This window comes from Pelophylax lessonae (assembly GCF_965119305.1).
Source record: "Pelophylax lessonae genome assembly, chromosome: 13".
NCBI classification, from domain to species: Eukaryota; Metazoa; Chordata; class Amphibia; order Anura; family Ranidae; genus Pelophylax; species Pelophylax lessonae.
The window spans coordinates 129953848-129970659 of NC_138780.1; the positions used below are offsets into that span (position 1 = coordinate 129953848).

General features: G+C 41.4%; 1 protein-coding gene across 3 annotated transcripts in view; it reads left to right on the forward strand.

Moving 5' to 3' along the window:
- Positions 1 to 16812, forward strand: part of RGS6 (regulator of G protein signaling 6) — a gene marked incomplete at its 5' end in the record, with an annotated part of 657279 nt that overhangs the window by 554541 nt on the left and 85926 nt on the right. For all 3 annotated transcript variants that reach the window (XM_082275029.1, XM_082275027.1, XM_082275028.1), the window contains one exon: positions 5507 to 5588. In XM_082275029.1, the coding sequence (XP_082131155.1) occupies positions 5507 to 5588 (82 nt within the window). The remainder of the gene's footprint in view (positions 1 to 5506; positions 5589 to 16812) is intronic.

Genomic DNA, 16812 nt, shown 5'->3' on the forward strand with positions numbered 1-16812 from the left:
AAAATCACAGATCGCCGCCATTACTCGTTAAAAAAAATATTTCCCTTAGTTAATAAACGCAATAACTTTTGCGCAAACCAATCAAAATACGCTTATTGTGATTTTTTTTTTTACCATAGGTAGCAGAAAACAAATTGGCCAAAAATTTTAAAAAAATTTGATTTTTACATTTTTTTTGGGGGGGGGGGGAATTTCATATAAAAAATGTGAAAAATATTGTTATTTTTGCAAAATTGTCGCAATTTTTTTGATTATAGCGCATGATCAAAAAATCGCACAGGTGATCAAATACCACCAAAAGAAAGCTCTATTTGTGGGGGAAAAAAAGTATGTCAAATTTGTTTAGGTACAGCGTCGCACGACCGCACAATTGTCTGTTAAATTCACGCAGTGCCGAATCACAAAATACCCTCTGGTCAAGAAGGGGGTAAAATCTTCCAGGACTTAAGTGGTTAAGTCTCCAAATGTCCTCAATTTATACAACAGTGTAGAAGGTTATTATTTATTATAATTATTAAACTATGTAATCATGTTTTTTTACCCAATTGCAAGCACAGAGAAAATCCCTAAACCATATTTCCAGCCATGATTTGTTTAGTTGTCTTTTTCTTTTGTAATGCTTGTGTATAAAACAGTCTATTTTGTAAACCGTTTTTTTTTTAAGTGATAAAGCGTATCTATAGCCAAAACATTTATACTAGTTTTGAAGTAGGAACATTTAGAACTGTTTTTAGGCTTTTCTTGGCTTTTTATATAACCATTATATGTCTTTGTTTGGTGAAATTTAACAAGGCTAATTTACTAAAGAATTTGAGAATGTTCACAAAACAAAGTTTGTGAATATTCACTTTAATTATCCAATTGTGTGCAGATTAAATAAACAGGGGTTTTCTTTTCACATAATTGGATAACTGAAGTGACTCCACCACATTTTATTGTGCAAAAATTCTCAGATTCGTTTGTAAATCTGTCTCATTATCTCTACTTGTCCTAAAGACCATTTTCTATTGGTCAGAAATTCATTGGAAACCCAAATGTTTGCGGTTGTCACTGGAATTGGAGGTAAAGGGTAATGTTCCAAAGGGAACAACTGTTCCATTCATAACTGTCTAAGGGGGATCTTCCCTCACTTTGAAGAGTTTTCCCCTCACTTTCTGTTGTCTCCAGGATGGGAAGCAAGGGCATGTAGGGAGGGGAGGGGTGGAGGAGTTGAGCCATTACAGAGAATAATAGATACCCACAGACAAGGAAAGGGTTATGGTGTGCAAGGAATGCTTTAGGACTCATGCACACATGTGGCTGAACCTATATAACAACAATATTGGCGCAAACGTAGGCACGATGTTGGATCCTGGGGATCGTAACAAAAAATCACACTTCAAATAAAAGTTCAAATGGAAAAGTCAATAAATGTCAATGGGATACTCACTGTAGTAGCAGCTCATGTGGGAGTAAGAAGCAACTCTAAAGGACAATAAGGGAGAGAACACAAGCACTTTCTAAGTGTAGCATGTTTAAAACGTATTAAAAGTTATTACGAGTGTTACTCGGAAAGGTATGTGTATCATGGGCATAGAGCACTGTGGTATCAGTCCTTGGCATCAATGTCCTGGGGGTACCCGATAGATGTTGCAAGCGGTGTTCACGTGTGTGGGACAGCATTGGTGGACTCCATTGTCTGTGTCTGTAAAAAAAAAAAAATAGACAATTTTCTATTTTTTATATATGCCCATATGCTATACTCATGTTTACAATAGCACTGGTGTATACCAGGGTATAGCCATATACAGAAATGTATTTCTGTGGGAGGACATACTCAATTCCGGGTGAGGGAAAGGTGATAGAATTTTCGTTGCACATACAACACGATCTCTACTTTTCCAGGTATGCCAGGGCAGCGCACAGCCTGTAGTTAGAGTTATGGAATTAGGCAATAATAATTCCTTTGAATGTTGGACTCTGTAATTGCCTTTGCACTTTTCTAAGTAATGCATTTGAAACATTGTCCCTGCCTGGTCTGATGTTACTGAAATAGATATAACGCAAGTAACCACCACACGTAGTATAGCGAGTGGGTACTAGACACAGTGAAGTGAAGTAGGAAGACAACAGTGTGGCGTGGAGTAGTGTGAAGACACAAGTAGTTACTTAGGGTAATGGAAGGTTTACAGTAGCCTATCGATAGCTGTATAGGTGGAACGGCCTCTAACAGCAAGAGATGTTGTCGGCACTCCTTCCACCAGTGGTCTGTCTCCCTGAGCAACGGGAGCTGATTTGTGCAATAGAGGTTACCATGCTGTAATGAGGTACGGAAGTTAGGGTGCACGCTGCTGGGGAATGGTAGTGGAAAATGCATGACAGGGGGATGTGGATAGGGCTCAGCATGTCCCTCCTAAATGCAAATTGCAGAGGTGTATGTTGTTACGGGGACCCAGGAGTTAACTAGAGAACAGTTAAAGTGTAAATGTACATGGTGTACATTCATCTCTAGAAGTAAAGGCCGCCTTAAGGTTGACTATTCCCTCACGGCAGCCTCAGCCTTGTCCCAGGGCATTGATGAAAACAGCGCAAAGCAAAGGTACCAAGCAAAGTAAAGTGACCCTGTACAAGGCGCCTAGCTACTAAACGCCTACCCCTCTTACAATTTGGCACCCAATGTGGGGTTATGCCTACTGCATACATCTGAAGACCACCCCCAATGAGACCATTACCTTAGCTAGTTAGTTAGAACTTGTTCAGGCTTGCCTAGCAACCTTCCATGTGAACAACTCATTACTGTTTTTTGATTGGCTTCTGCAAAAGGGTCAATCTGCTGATTGAAGGATCTCCCGATAAGGGGTGTGAATAGCAAACGCACCCAGGAGGAAGCACAGGTGCTCCATGTGTGTTGCGGCCAGCCACCATGGGCAGTCACCAACTCCCATGGAAGTGAGTGCCAGGATTGATTAACACCGGGAAGCGGTACCGACCTGTCTAAAGATTCGCCCTCTGCCCAAGAAGAGCTGCAAGTCTTAACAGAACACCCTGCTTGTTCCTAGTCCCACGCTCCATCGTCCAAGAGGGATTTTTTGGGAGAGACTGATCTATAACCTAGACAAGGAATTATCCCAGTCTCCGGGGCCTGGGGTCCTTCGTCCATGTCTCCCTTTACCACGGAAACATCAGTCTGCCATTTTAGCCCTCATAGAGCACACTGGGTACAAATATTACCGGCCACCCGATGCCTGTCTCCATTAAGGGTCACTTCACTTTAAGACTCAGGTCACCCGCCTCCCTCAGTTACAGCACTATATGGAGAAATATGTGCGTATCCGTTATCGGAGAACATTTGTTCCTATTTTACAGAACAATTATATTTTACAATTAGAGGAAGAGAAGCCTAAGCTCTATAGTAGAGCCGTATGGTTGAAAATATTTTTTTCCTGAACACTTGCTGAGCTTTGCCCAACAAAATCAATATGTGGAGGTTTCACAGGCTCTATAAGCACTATAATACCGCAAGCCACATCTACATGGACAGGGTAGAAATAGTAAAACGTGATGGTAGGCCGGTCATGCACTGTATCTGAGGATTCCACCCCACCTCAGGAGCCAATGTTTTGTGTATGTTAAGCACTCTATTGTTATGTGACTTTTATTGTGTTGGGATTTAATTTAGCATTTTGATGCAGCCGAGACGGCTTGCATCCAAGAGGGAAGGAATGTAAGCAGGTTCATATAGCTAGGTAGGCATTGTCTCGGTAGGTAAGTCTTAATGCCTTTCCCTGTTCTTTGATCTTTTGGCGGGTTCTTCTCTGGTCTGGTCCACTAGTCCTGTGATATATAAATACTGGACAATGGTCAGGTACCAGAGGGCCCCAGGAGTGCCTCGAGTTCTCCTGAGAGAGTTCCCGTGAAGAAGCTATGAGAATAGAGAGCTGTGAGGTTCAGGGCCCGCATCAGGTCTAATGCCTGTAAGTGAATGAGACAGAGGACAATACCCACGAGGAGCAGAAGACTGTCGCTCATCACTACCTAGATGTAAAGTCATCAGAATCTGAGGTTCACCCCCAAAGACACCAGCCTTAGAAGAATGCCTGTGTTGGTTATATGATCACTACCTTTGCAGGTATGCTGAGCAGTGCACAGTCTGTAGTTAGAGTTAGGGAATAGGGAAGAATTATGTCTTTGAATGTTGGACTCTTTAATTGTCTTTGCACTTTTTTGAAAAGTTGCCCCTGCCTGGTCTGAAGTTACTGAAAGGGGCGTAATGCAAGTAACTGGTACACCTGGTCTGACGAGTGGGTCTTAGACTCATTGGGGTATGTAGATATTGGTGTGGAGTGGAGTAGTGTGAAGACACAAGAAGTTACCTAGGTTAATGGAACTTTTACAGCAGCCTGTCAATAGCGTGTACCTGTTATAGGTGGAACGCCCTCTAACAGCAAGGAAGATGTTGTCAGCACTTCGCCAGTGATCTGTCTCTGCAGCAGGAACCTCTGCATCGTGAATCCGCTCAGAGCAACGAGAGCGGATTCACGCTGCAGAGGTTCCCATCCTATACAGAGGTACAGAAATTAAAGAGTTAAAGTGTTAATTGCAGTTCAGCTTCAATATGTTAGTGTATTTAAATCCACTAGTGCATCTAACACTCCCCTTCCCTCAGACTGACAATGCCGTTGACTAAATATGCCACCTGTGTGCTCCTTCATCCAGAGTGGGGGCACTCTAATACAATAAGAAGCCTAAAAAAAGAAAACAAATGCAACCACCACATCTAAGGATTGGTAAGCTGCAATAAATTACATTTTTGATTTTGGGTTTAATACTGCTTTAAATCCTCTCTCTTTTGAATGTTAGAACAGACTTATTTTTAAATGGAGGGATGAGGTGTAGTGCTATCAGTTCTTATTCCTCTTGGCCTGCTCCCCAAGTAGTGCAGATTGATGATGCCATGGAAGATCATTATTACATCAGAATATCACAAGACTTTTTTGTTTCTTAGAAGTAGGTTTTGGCATCATATGCCAAAATTATAAGGGTGTGTACACATAACTGGTTAAATAACTGTACCCCAAATAGTGCATATTACAGATATTTTTTCATGTTTTCAAACACAGCACAAAGCAAAAGCTCTATTTTTGATTCAGGATTCCTTTTTAAGAAACATGCTGATTTTGTTTTTGTCTGGATGGTTTGGGCTTCAGTACTTTGAGACACTGACCCAGTAACTGATCACAAAAGTCAGACTGAAGTCAAAGCTCATAGTTAGCATATTTTTTATAGGTCTCTGTGACCATTGAATCAACGTGACAGCCAGGAAACTAGCATTTTACAGACTTCTTTAGAATTTCTTTCCTTAAAGTAATATTACAAAACTTTTTGTTGTCTTCTCACAAGAACTTATATTTATACATATATCATTGTACTTTTTCTGCATGCAGCAACAAACATCACTAGGTGTAAAAAGACAACAAAATTCTGACGTTATTATGTTAAGCCAAATGATTCATGTTTCTTTTTACAGGATTGACAGAAAAAAAGATAAAACTGAAAGGAAGATTCTGGACAGCCAAGAAAGGGGATTCTGGGATGTGCATCGACCAGTGGTAAGGTCATTCTCCTGTTTATGTTTATTACTTATAATAAACTCTAGTTTTCAGGTACCCCTAACTCCAGGTTTTCATGATTTTCTTTAAAGGATATGTTCACCTTTTGCAGCGTGTTAAATGTTACACCTATATTCAGAGTGTAACGTAACCCACCCCCCCTCCGATTCCCCATTTTGACAGCGAGCGGGGAATCTTCTTCCATCGCTTGCTGTCACAGCCCCCTCTGCCCTCCAATTCCTCATTTTGACAGCGAGCGGGGAATCTTCTTCCCTCGCTTGCTGTCACAGCCCCCACCCCCTCCGATTCCCCATTTTGACAGCGAGTGGGGAATCTTCTTCCCTCGCTTGCTTCACAGTTTTAAAAAAAGCCACCATGCGGGGCTCCTTCCACCCATTCGCATCATTCATTCACAGTACTCTGTTTGCAGCTTTTGGCTTGTAGTTCCTAATGAACTACCAGGGCGTTGTTGAGTGCTCAAGTAGTTCATTAACCTCTCTGGCGGTCTGATTATGTCAGTATTTTTGAATGTCAAAACGGTACATTGTTTTGCATGGAGACCTGTTTTATATTGTAGGCCTGTAATTCTTAGCAATAACTCACTTAAATCTGTCCAAACAAGAGTCTAGTAGACATGCTGGTTATGATAACGTTTAAACACGAAATTATAAATTATAATATAATAATACATTTTATTCAATAATGCAATAAAACCAAAAACATTGAAATTTGTCCAAACAAGGGTGCAATATTACTTATCACTGTAATACCAGACAATGCATATTGGTTTAGTAAACATCCCGGGTATGAAAAGTTTTGAAACATGGGACTGCAGAAAGTCCGACGTCACAATTGGCACAATAGAACCTGGTTTCCTTTTGGATATTCCTTCCACTGTCATCTCGCTTCGAGCAACAAACCATGCACATCCTTATAGGTGCTGACTTTTTCTCGGTTGGTGGGATGTAGTCCATGAAGTGATGACCAGTCAGGCATTCCCGGGTTGACAACGCCAACAACACGACGTCCAGCTCTATTCACAGCCATTGATGGTGTTTGGTGTTTCACAAAGATATGTTCGGTAACTTTACAAATTAGGTCAGAATGAATCACAGGCTTGTCACTTTTTTTTTTTTTTTTTTTAAACAGAATGTAGGCTCAAGAAGATGCCTGAAGATCCTCTTGTAGTACTTCTTTTGCTGTTTCCTCATTTCTGGGTAGAATGTCATTGCTTGGCCAGCTCTGTCAACACCTCCCATGGTGTTGTAGTCTATCACTACTTGTGGCTTCACAATTTCTTTCCCACCTTTTGTGCGTACCATAACAGTGGAGGTATTATGAACTGTACTCATTAGGCACACATCTTTCCTGTCACGCCATCGCAGTGCCATCATTTTGCCTTTGTGCCAGGCAACTATTTCTCCAGTCTTCAGCTTCTTATTGCCTAACGTTGGCGGTATGTCATGCCGGTTAGCCTTAACAGTTCCATAGGCATCTGTTTTGTTTTGCAGAAAAAACTCAAAAAGTTCAAGAGACAACTAAAAGTTGTCGGTAATTACACAATAGCCCTGATTTATCAAATGGCTAAATGAGTGAAAGAACGAAAGATGTTGCCATTTCATAGTTGTATTTTGGATTGAATTTTGTTCCTTTTCCAGTGTATATGACTGAATTCCAAATGTAGCCAGTTGACGATTCGCATAGCATGTAGGATTTTACGTCAAGTCGTGCCCTCTTTGATGCAATGTATTGTACCCAGCTGAGCATTCCCTTGTAGGCCATTAGACTTTCATCTATGCTGATTACTCTTTCTGGTACATAGCTTCATTGGAAATGCTTTAGAATCATTTCAGACGCTTCCCAAGATTTCTTTAGTTTTGGTGCAGGATGCGTAGTTTCATCAAATGCTTTGTTGTTTTCGAAGTGTAAATATTTCATCATCAGGGAAAGTCTGTACTGTACTCTGACATGACCGTGCCAAAGAATGGAGTGGCAAGTAATGTATTAGTTGTCCAATACCACTTCTGCATGGGTTTCCCCACCACTCCCTGAAGTATTATTAGGCCAAGAAATTTCCAAATGTCCTCTTTGGTCACTGGTTCCCACTTTCTGCCTCTTGAAAACTTGCGATGCACAGTAGCTAACTTTTGCTCTTTGTACCGGTTAGTCTCGGTAACTATTTTTTCAATAACCTCATCGGTCAGAAATAATTATAAGTATGTCAAGGGGTTGTCGTGATCAATGTCTACTCTCATACCAGGTGTTCCAGTAAATGGGAATCTTGGGGGCGCTGCCTTATCCCTACCGCAGTAAATAGAGCACCAAGTTCGCACATCACTGAGCTCAGTCGCAGAATTGTTGCTGTCATCGCTTTCAGTGTCTGATGACGAATTGCCCCACGAATCACTATCACTCGATTCTTCAAGTAATTCTAATTCACTATCGCTGTTTTCTAGCTGGTCTAAAACTGCTTTTGACCTAAAGAAACGCTTTTTGGACTCTGGACTTTTTTAAGTTTCCAGGCAGAAAGAAAAGTAAAAGTGCAGGCAGGGCACTTGACAAATCACTGTCACTTGGCCCTTGACAAAATACAAAACTGAGGGGAAATGGTTTCACACAGTAATGTAATCATGACATGTCATTGCTTGGCCAGCTCTGTCAACACCTCCCATGGTGTTGTAGTCTATCACTACTTGTGGCTTCACAATTTCTTTCCCACCTTTTGTGCGTACCATAACAGTGGAGGTATTATGAACTGTACTCATTAGGCACACATCTTTCCTGTCACGCCATCGCAGTGCCATCATTTTGCCTTTGTGCCAGGCAACTATTTCTCCAGTCTTCAGCTTCTTATTGCCTAACGTTGGCGGTATGTCATGCCGGTTAGCCTTAACAGTTCCATAGGCATCTGTTTTGTTTTGCAGAAAAAACTCAAAAAGTTCAAGAGACAACTAAAAGTTGTCGGTAATTACACAATAGCCCTGATTTATCAAATGGCTAAATGAGTGAAAGAACGAAAGATGTTGCCATTTCAGAGTTGTATTTTGGATTGAATTTTGTTCCTTTTCCAGTGTATATGACTGAATTCCAAATGTAGCCAGTTGACGATTCGCATAGCATGTAGGATTTTACGTCAAGTCGTGCCCTCTTTGATGCAATGTATTGTACCCAGCTGAGCATTCCCTTGTAGGCCATTAGACTTTCATCTATGCTGATTACTCTTTCTGGTACATAGCTTCATTGGAAATGCTTTAGAATCATTTCAGACGCTTCCCAAGATTTCTTTAGTTTTGGTGCAGGATGCGTAGTTTCATCAAATGCTTTGTTGTTTTCGAAGTGTAAATATTTCATCATCAGGGAAAGTCTGTACTGTACTCTGACATGACCGTGCCAAAGAATGGAGTGGCAAGTAATGTATTAGTTGTCCAATACCACTTCTGCATGGGTTTCCCCACCACTCCCTGAAGTATTATTAGGCCAAGAAATTTCCAAATGTCCTCTTTGGTCACTGGTTCCCACTTTCTGCCTCTTGAAAACTTGCGATGCACAGTAGCTAACTTTTGCTCTTTGTACCGGTTAGTCTCGGTAACTATTTTTTCAATAACCTCATCGGTCAGAAATAATTATAAGTATGTCAAGGGGTTGTCGTGATCAATGTCTACTCTCATACCAGGTGTTCCAGTAAATGGGAATCTTGGGGGCGCTGCCTTATCCGTACCGCAGTAAATAGAGCACCAAGTTCGCACATCACTGAGCTCAGTCGCAGAATTGTGGCTGTCATCGCTTTCAGTGTCTGATGACGAATTGCCCCACGAATCACTATCACTCGATTCTTCAAGTAATTCTAATTCACTATCGCTGTTTTCTAGCTGGTCTAAAACTGCTTTTGACCTAAAGAAACGCTTTTTGGACTCTGGACTTTTTTAAGTTTCCAGGCAGAAAGAAAAGTAAAAGTGCAGGCAGGGCACTTGACAAATCACTGTCACTTGGCCCTTGACAAAATACAAAACTGAGGGGAAATGGTTTCACACAGTAATGTAATCATGACAGATTACAATGTATTACAATGTGTATGTGTGTGTTTTGTTTATTTTGTTTTAAATTCCCATCTGGTTCCGCCCCCCTGCTTTGCGGCACTCGCAGCAAAGGGAACTCGGAAGACGGATGTCGGCATCCGCCAGAGCACAGAGCGGAAGGACATCGGGGGGATCGCAGGGACAAGGTAAGTAATCACTACAGGGTATTCCCGAGTGTGGCTCGGAGTTACTGCTTTTGGTACTGAAAATGAACCCCCAGCCACACTCGGAATTACCCCCTGGGAGGTTAATTCTTCCTGTCACTGTGTACCTGCCTTCCCATATCAGAGGTATGGGCAGACAGCTACGTAGACAGCCTGCAGGACCATGTCATTACTCCTACAATCTGATGATTGTGAGTGCAATGCTTTAGAGCAGTGATGGCGAACCTTGGCACTCCAGATGTTTTGGAACTACATTTCCCATGATGCTCAACTACACTGCAGAGTGCATGAGCGCCATGGGAAATGTAGTTCCAAAACATCTGGGGTGCCAAGGTTCGAGATCACTACTTTAGAAGCTCCTAACAAACAACCACCCAAAAAAAATAAGTGCTTATTTTTTTACCTGCAAAAAAATGTGCATCTATTATTTTTTTTTGTAAAGGTGAACTTATCCTTTAATGATAACAGCCAGGGTAGCTTCTGGTTTCATGTACATTTTGTTTACTGCTTGCATAAAAACTTATGGGCCACATACGATTTCCTCAGTGTAATTTGATGGTCCTCCTTGTGACACAAGGGATTTTGTTTATATTATGAACTAAGTTTACTACTGCAGATTGTTCTCTGAGTCAAAAACAAAAATAAAAAAGCCAGATTAGGCTTCTTTCATACAGACAACAGACTTTACCGCCCTGTGACCCTCATCTGAGTATCGGGAACATACTCCAGCATGCATATCTACACAGGTAGCACAGTCACCTCTGGTTTAAAAAAATATATATATATCTATCCAAATATGTATTCTACTGTGAACCAATTTCCTGTTAGAGGGTGGATATGTTTATTTTTCATTGTCCAACTGAATGTAGGAACGTTACTACCTTCTGCTCACTCCCAATATGGACTAGGCATCTTAGACTATGGATATGCATAGAGCAGTGTGAATGTAAGCAGGTTAAAAAAACTAGTTAGATGCTGTCCTGGCCAGGAGGGTAGGAGTTAATGCCTTTCCCGAATGTTTGGTCTTTTGGCGGGTTCTTCTCTAGATCCGGCTTACTAAGCCTGATATATACCTTGTTTGTGCACTGGTGCGCAGTCATGTTGGAACAGGAAGAGGCCATCCCCAAACTGTTCCCACAAGGTCGGGAGCATGAAATTGTCCAAAATGTCTTAGTATGCAGACGCCTTGAGAGTTCCCTTCACTAGAACTAAGGGGCCAACCCCTGAAAAACAACCCCACGCTATAATCCCCCCTCCACTAAATGATTTGGACCAGTGCACAAAGCAAGGTCCATAAATACATGAATGAGCGAGTTTGGGGTGGAGGAACTTGACTGGCCGGCACAGAGTCCTGACCTCAACCCGATAGACCTTTGAGATAAATTAGAGCAGGGACTGTGAGCCAGGCCTTCTCATCCACATCAGTGCCTGACCTCACAAATACGGTCCTGGAAGAGTGGTCAAACATTCCCATAGACACACTCCTAAACCTTGTGGACAGCCTTCCAAGAAGAGTTGAAGCTGTTATAGCTGCAAAGGGTGTGCAAACTCAATATTGAACCCTACGGACTAAGATAAGGATGCCATTAAAGTTCATGTGAGTGTAAAGGCAGGTGTCCCAATATTTTTGGTAATAAAGCGTATATACTACATTATTACATTCCAGTGGATGATTGCCCTCTTGTGGCCATGTTATAGAACATGTCCCATTTCTGGGAAAAAAATAGTACAAATATAAAACTTTCGGATGAGCAATATTTGAAATAGTTTTCAGATATCGCTATTACATTTTTTAACATGTATATCACGGCCATATTGAAAATATGAAAATATGATTTATGAAAACTTTAGAATTTTTTTGTAGGGGAGTGGTAAACATACAGTAGCTTGCATCGAATCATGAAAAACTAAGCCAAATGACCAATGCAATGGTGAACTTTAATACTCAGAAGCCACCATGTGCACACAAGGACCGGTAGACAAACCCACCCACTCTATACACCAACTAGTTACACTACATTTGGTAAATCCTCAATAAACACTGCAATTCTTTTAAACTTCATTATTTATCTGTTTTTTTTTTCAACTTTTGGTAAATATAAAAAATGTCCAATCCTTATTAATATAATATTCTTTAAATATACTTTATTATGCCTCAATATCTTTATCAAACATTGTACAATTACAAGATCATTCTTTTAATTAGATTCGGCACCCTCCCCCTTGTTTTTAGGATGCCCACCATGTTGTCACATCCAAGATATTATATTATAGTTCCAGAACAAAAGCTTCCATCTGAACTGACATTTCACCTGTAACGTCAGTTCCTCACACCTCACAATCTGAAATTGAAATCATTCCCCCCACTTTGTCCTGCTCATTATGATCATTGCCTCAACATTGGTAGTCACTATCTAGTTAGATTAGTATTAAAACGTTTAATAGTTAGTGGGTGATCTCAACCCCAATCTCAAAAAAGTTGAGATGCTGTGTACAATTTACATATAAACAGAATGCAAGGATTTGCAAAGCTCATAACCCATATTTTATATAGAAAAAAGAAAATCAAGTGTTTAAAGTGAGAAAATATACAATTTTAGGAAAAAAATACGGTAATTTTGAAATTGATGGCAGAAACATGTCTCAAAAAAGTTGGGACAGGGCCGCATTTACCAGCCATGTAGCATCCCCTCTTCTTTTAACAATACTCTTTAAACATCTGTGAAATGAGGGGACTAGTTGCTGGAGTTTTGGGAGAAGAATGTTGTCCTATTCTTGCCTGATATAGGATTCTAACTGCTCAACAGTCCTGGATCTTCTTTGTTATATTTTTCGTGTCAAGATGTGCCAAATATTTTCAAATAGTGGAGGGTCTGGACTGCAGGCAGGCCAGTTAGGCACCTGGATTCTTCTTCTGTGAAGCCATGCTGTTGCCATAGATGCAGTATGCAGTTTAGCATTGTCCTGCTAAAATATGCAAGACCTTCCCTAAAAAAGACATCATCTGAATTGGAGCATATGCCCATGCCATACACACTAATGCACCCCATATGATCAGCAATGCAGGCTTTTGTACTGAGTCCTGATAATGAGCCAGAAGGACCCTCTCCCCTTAATACAGGGGACACAACACCCATGGTTGCCAGAAAGAATGTCAAGAATGTCAAATTTTGATTTATCTGACCACAGGACAGTTTTAGACTTTGCAACAGACCATTTATTTTAATGAGCTTTGGTTCAAAGAAGACAGCGACATTTTTGGATCATGTTCAGATATGGTTTCTTTTTTGCATGATAGAGCTATACCTTGCATTTTTGGATGGCACAGTGAAATATGTTCACAGACAATGACGTTTGGAAGTAAACCTGAGCCAATGCAGTGATATCCATCACAGAATCATGCCTGTTTTTAATGCAGAGAGCCCAAAGATAACGGGCATCCAATATTGTGTTTCAGCCTTGCGTACAGAGATTTCTCCAGATTCTCAGAATCTTTTGATGATATTATGTACTGTAGATGATGATATATTTAAAGTATTTACAATTTTTTATTGAAGAACATTATTTTGAAATAGCTCCACAATTCATAGACACGGCTTTTCACAGATTGGTGAACCTCTGCCCATCTTTATTTCTGAGACACTGACTCTCTGAGATGCCCTTTTTATTCCCAATCATGTTACTGACATGTTGCCAATTAACTTTGCTGTCCTGCCCCACATTTTTTGGGGCAGCCATTAATTCCAAAATTGCTATATATTTTTTTTAATGGTACATTTCCACATTTTTACCCATGGCTGAATCTAGCCTGTCTGATCTGAGATGCAGTAAAAAAAGTCAAGGGGCCATTACCATCCCTGCAATAGTTGCCCAAATGTTTATTAAATCACCATTTTCACAAAAAAATACACTAAAATCATTATTAGCACACATAAACACAACAAAATTCCTGTAAATTCCTACTAAGCCCTCGCTTACATGGGGCGTACGCTCATATACAGACCATGTTTATGCACATGGGGATGCACACAGGTGTACCTTGTATCCCTGTGCAGGAAGTCCCATTCATGTCAATTGGGATGCAGTGGCTGCACGGATACAGTCGCTGCTGCCAATCCAAAATCTGTGTGGGTGCAGGTGCACAGCCCGAATACATATAGTGTAAGTTCCGTATTGCGAACCCGCACCCACATGGATGTCAAATCGAGATCAGCGACTGTGTCCATGCAGACGCTATATTCCAATAGACATCAGTGGGTTCGTCTGCATAGGGATGCGCAGAACACCTGTGCATTTCTGTGCAGGTTAACACAACCACGCATGGATGTGTGCTGTGGTATGCCCGGTGTACAGAGGCTCCTATTCCTTCACAAAGTGAGGCATATTAAACTGTGTTTGCTATAATTCAGTAATGAATGAACACAGGAACAATAAATACTGATCCAACTGCCACTCCCCTCTTCATTTCGGCACCGATCTCCTGCCCCAGAAGCAGCTGTAGCCAGTGGGAGGGGGAGGCATGGAAGCCATTCAACAGCACTGCTGGGAGGGGGTGCCGGGAATCAGTAGGGGGTAAAGTACAGTGGGGGGAGGGTTTGGAGCAGCTGGGGGGGGGATCTATTTGCAGAGTTAAGTCCCACTGTGGCTCCCCTGCAGACCCAAGTCTAACACTACTTTATCAATTTGTTTTAAATAAAATCAATACATATTCCTTGTACTTGCTCATTATGGTATTTTTTTTTTTTTACATTATTATTATTATTACTTTTATGCAGGATTTATATAGCGCCAGTAGTTTGCACAGTGCTTTACGACATGAGGGCAGACAGTACAATTACAATTTAATACAGGAGGAAACAAAGGGCCCTGCTCGTTAGAGCTTACAATCTAGAAGGGAGGGTCAAGATATGTAAAAGGCAATAACTGTGGGGATGAGCTAATGGAGAAAACAAAAGTTCAGTTGTTAGGTGTGGACAGTATAAGCTTCTCTGAAGAGAAAATTTTCAGAGATCACCTAAAAGTTGATAGAGTTGGAGATAGTCAGACAGATTGGGGTAGTGGATTCCAAAGGTTGAGAGAGGTGCAGGAGAAGTCCTGGAGGCGAGTATGGGAGAAGGTGACAAGGGAACTAGACAGTAGGATGTCTTGGGAGGAACGAAGAAAACGATTTGGTTGGTATTTTGAGACTAGGTTAGTGATGTAGCTGGGGGCCAAGTTGTGGGTGGCTTTGTAAGTTATTTTTAGTATACTGACCTTAATTTGTTGGGTAGATGGCAGCCAATGGAGCGATTGACAGAGACGAGTAGTAGACGCTGAGGAGTTTGTAATTTGGATGAGTCTGGCAGCAGCATTCATGATGGACCGAATAGGGCATAGTCTATTTAAAGGTAAGCCAATGAAGAGGGAGTTGCAGTAGTCGAGGCGAGAGATAACCAGGGAGTGGATTGGAAGTTTTGTGGTGTCATTGGTTAGGAAGAGGTGTATTTTGGAGCTGTTGCAGCTGTTGAGATAGCAAGCTTTGGAAAGTGATTGAATGCGGGGTTGAAAAGAGAGCTCAGAGTCTAGGACTACACCTAGCACCCTGGCATGCGGGGATGGGTTGATAGTTGTGCTATTGATCCTGTCAGAGAAGTCAGGGGAAGGGGGCACATAGGGAAGGAAATATTCGTTTTGGACAGGTTGAGTTTGAGGAAGTGGTGTGACATCCAGGCTGATATGTCGGTGTTTTGTCACGTTTTTGGGGTTGTGTTTGATATGTGCAAAGAGAGATCACACAAATACGTAAAAGTATAACATTTATTAAAAGTAATGACAGATAAAGATAAAGAAAATATAACAAGAATACTTACCTAAAGATGCTGTTTCTGCCATGGGTCCCCCCCCCCCATTATAATATAGCATGGCATCTTGGATCAGGACCAGACACTTGCCTCAATGCAAATGCAGTTCTGGGTGAGACAAAGAACTTAGAGGTTTTTGCTGTGGTAAGTTGAATGTAAGGAAAAGAACACCCCTTTGCAATATGACCCCCCAAGGACTTGGTCATCAGTTAACAATAACATTTCTTTGGTATAAGGTAAAGCTAAGCTTATGTCCTTATATGGCCTGCTTTACCAGGATATTAGAGACTTTATTGGATATTTGTGAGGGCAACCTTAATAAGGAATATGAAATATGCAATTTCCTTATCAGTCAGTCAGTAAATTAGTGATGCATGAGGAGTCCAAGAACCAAACCTTGGGGGTCCCCGATGGAGAAAAGAAGAGGAGAGGAGGAAGTAGAATTGTAAGTGACACTCAAGGTGCGGTGGGATAGGTAGAATGAGAGCCAACAAAGAGCACAGTCACAGAGACCAAAGGAGTAGTGGTCATTGTTTTTTGCTGTTAGTAAGTAATTTGTGAGTTTTAGGAAAGCAGTTTCCGTGGAGTGTTGAGGGCAAAATCCAGACTGAAGGGGATCAAGAAGGGTATTCTCAGTGAGGTGGTCACTCGGATGTAGACCAGGTGTTCAAGGAGTTTGAAGAAAAAAGGGAAGCAAGGAGATGGGGCATAGGTTGTTAAGATCGGTGGGGTTCAAGGAAGACTTTTTAAGTATGGGGGTGACAAGTGCATGTTTTAGAGATTTGGGGAAGGTGCCAGAAGAGAGGGAAAGATTAAAGATGGGAGTTAGAGAGTGTAGGATAGAGTCAGAGGGTGGGCGCAGTATTTGAGAGGGAACTGGGTCCAGGGTACAGGCGGTTAGAAGGGCGTTAGAAATAAGTTTAGCAACCTCGTCTATAACAGCTGGGTTGAATAAGAGAAATGTTGATTGTACCTGTGGACGTGGGATGTTAAAGCGATGTTCCAGCCTCCCCCCTCCAAAAATTAAAAGTCAGCAGCTACACATACTGTAGCTGCTGACTTTTAATATTAGGACACTTACCTGTCCTGGAGTCCAGCAATGTCGGCACCGCAGCCAATGTTTCCATCGGCTGTTGGGTGCTGC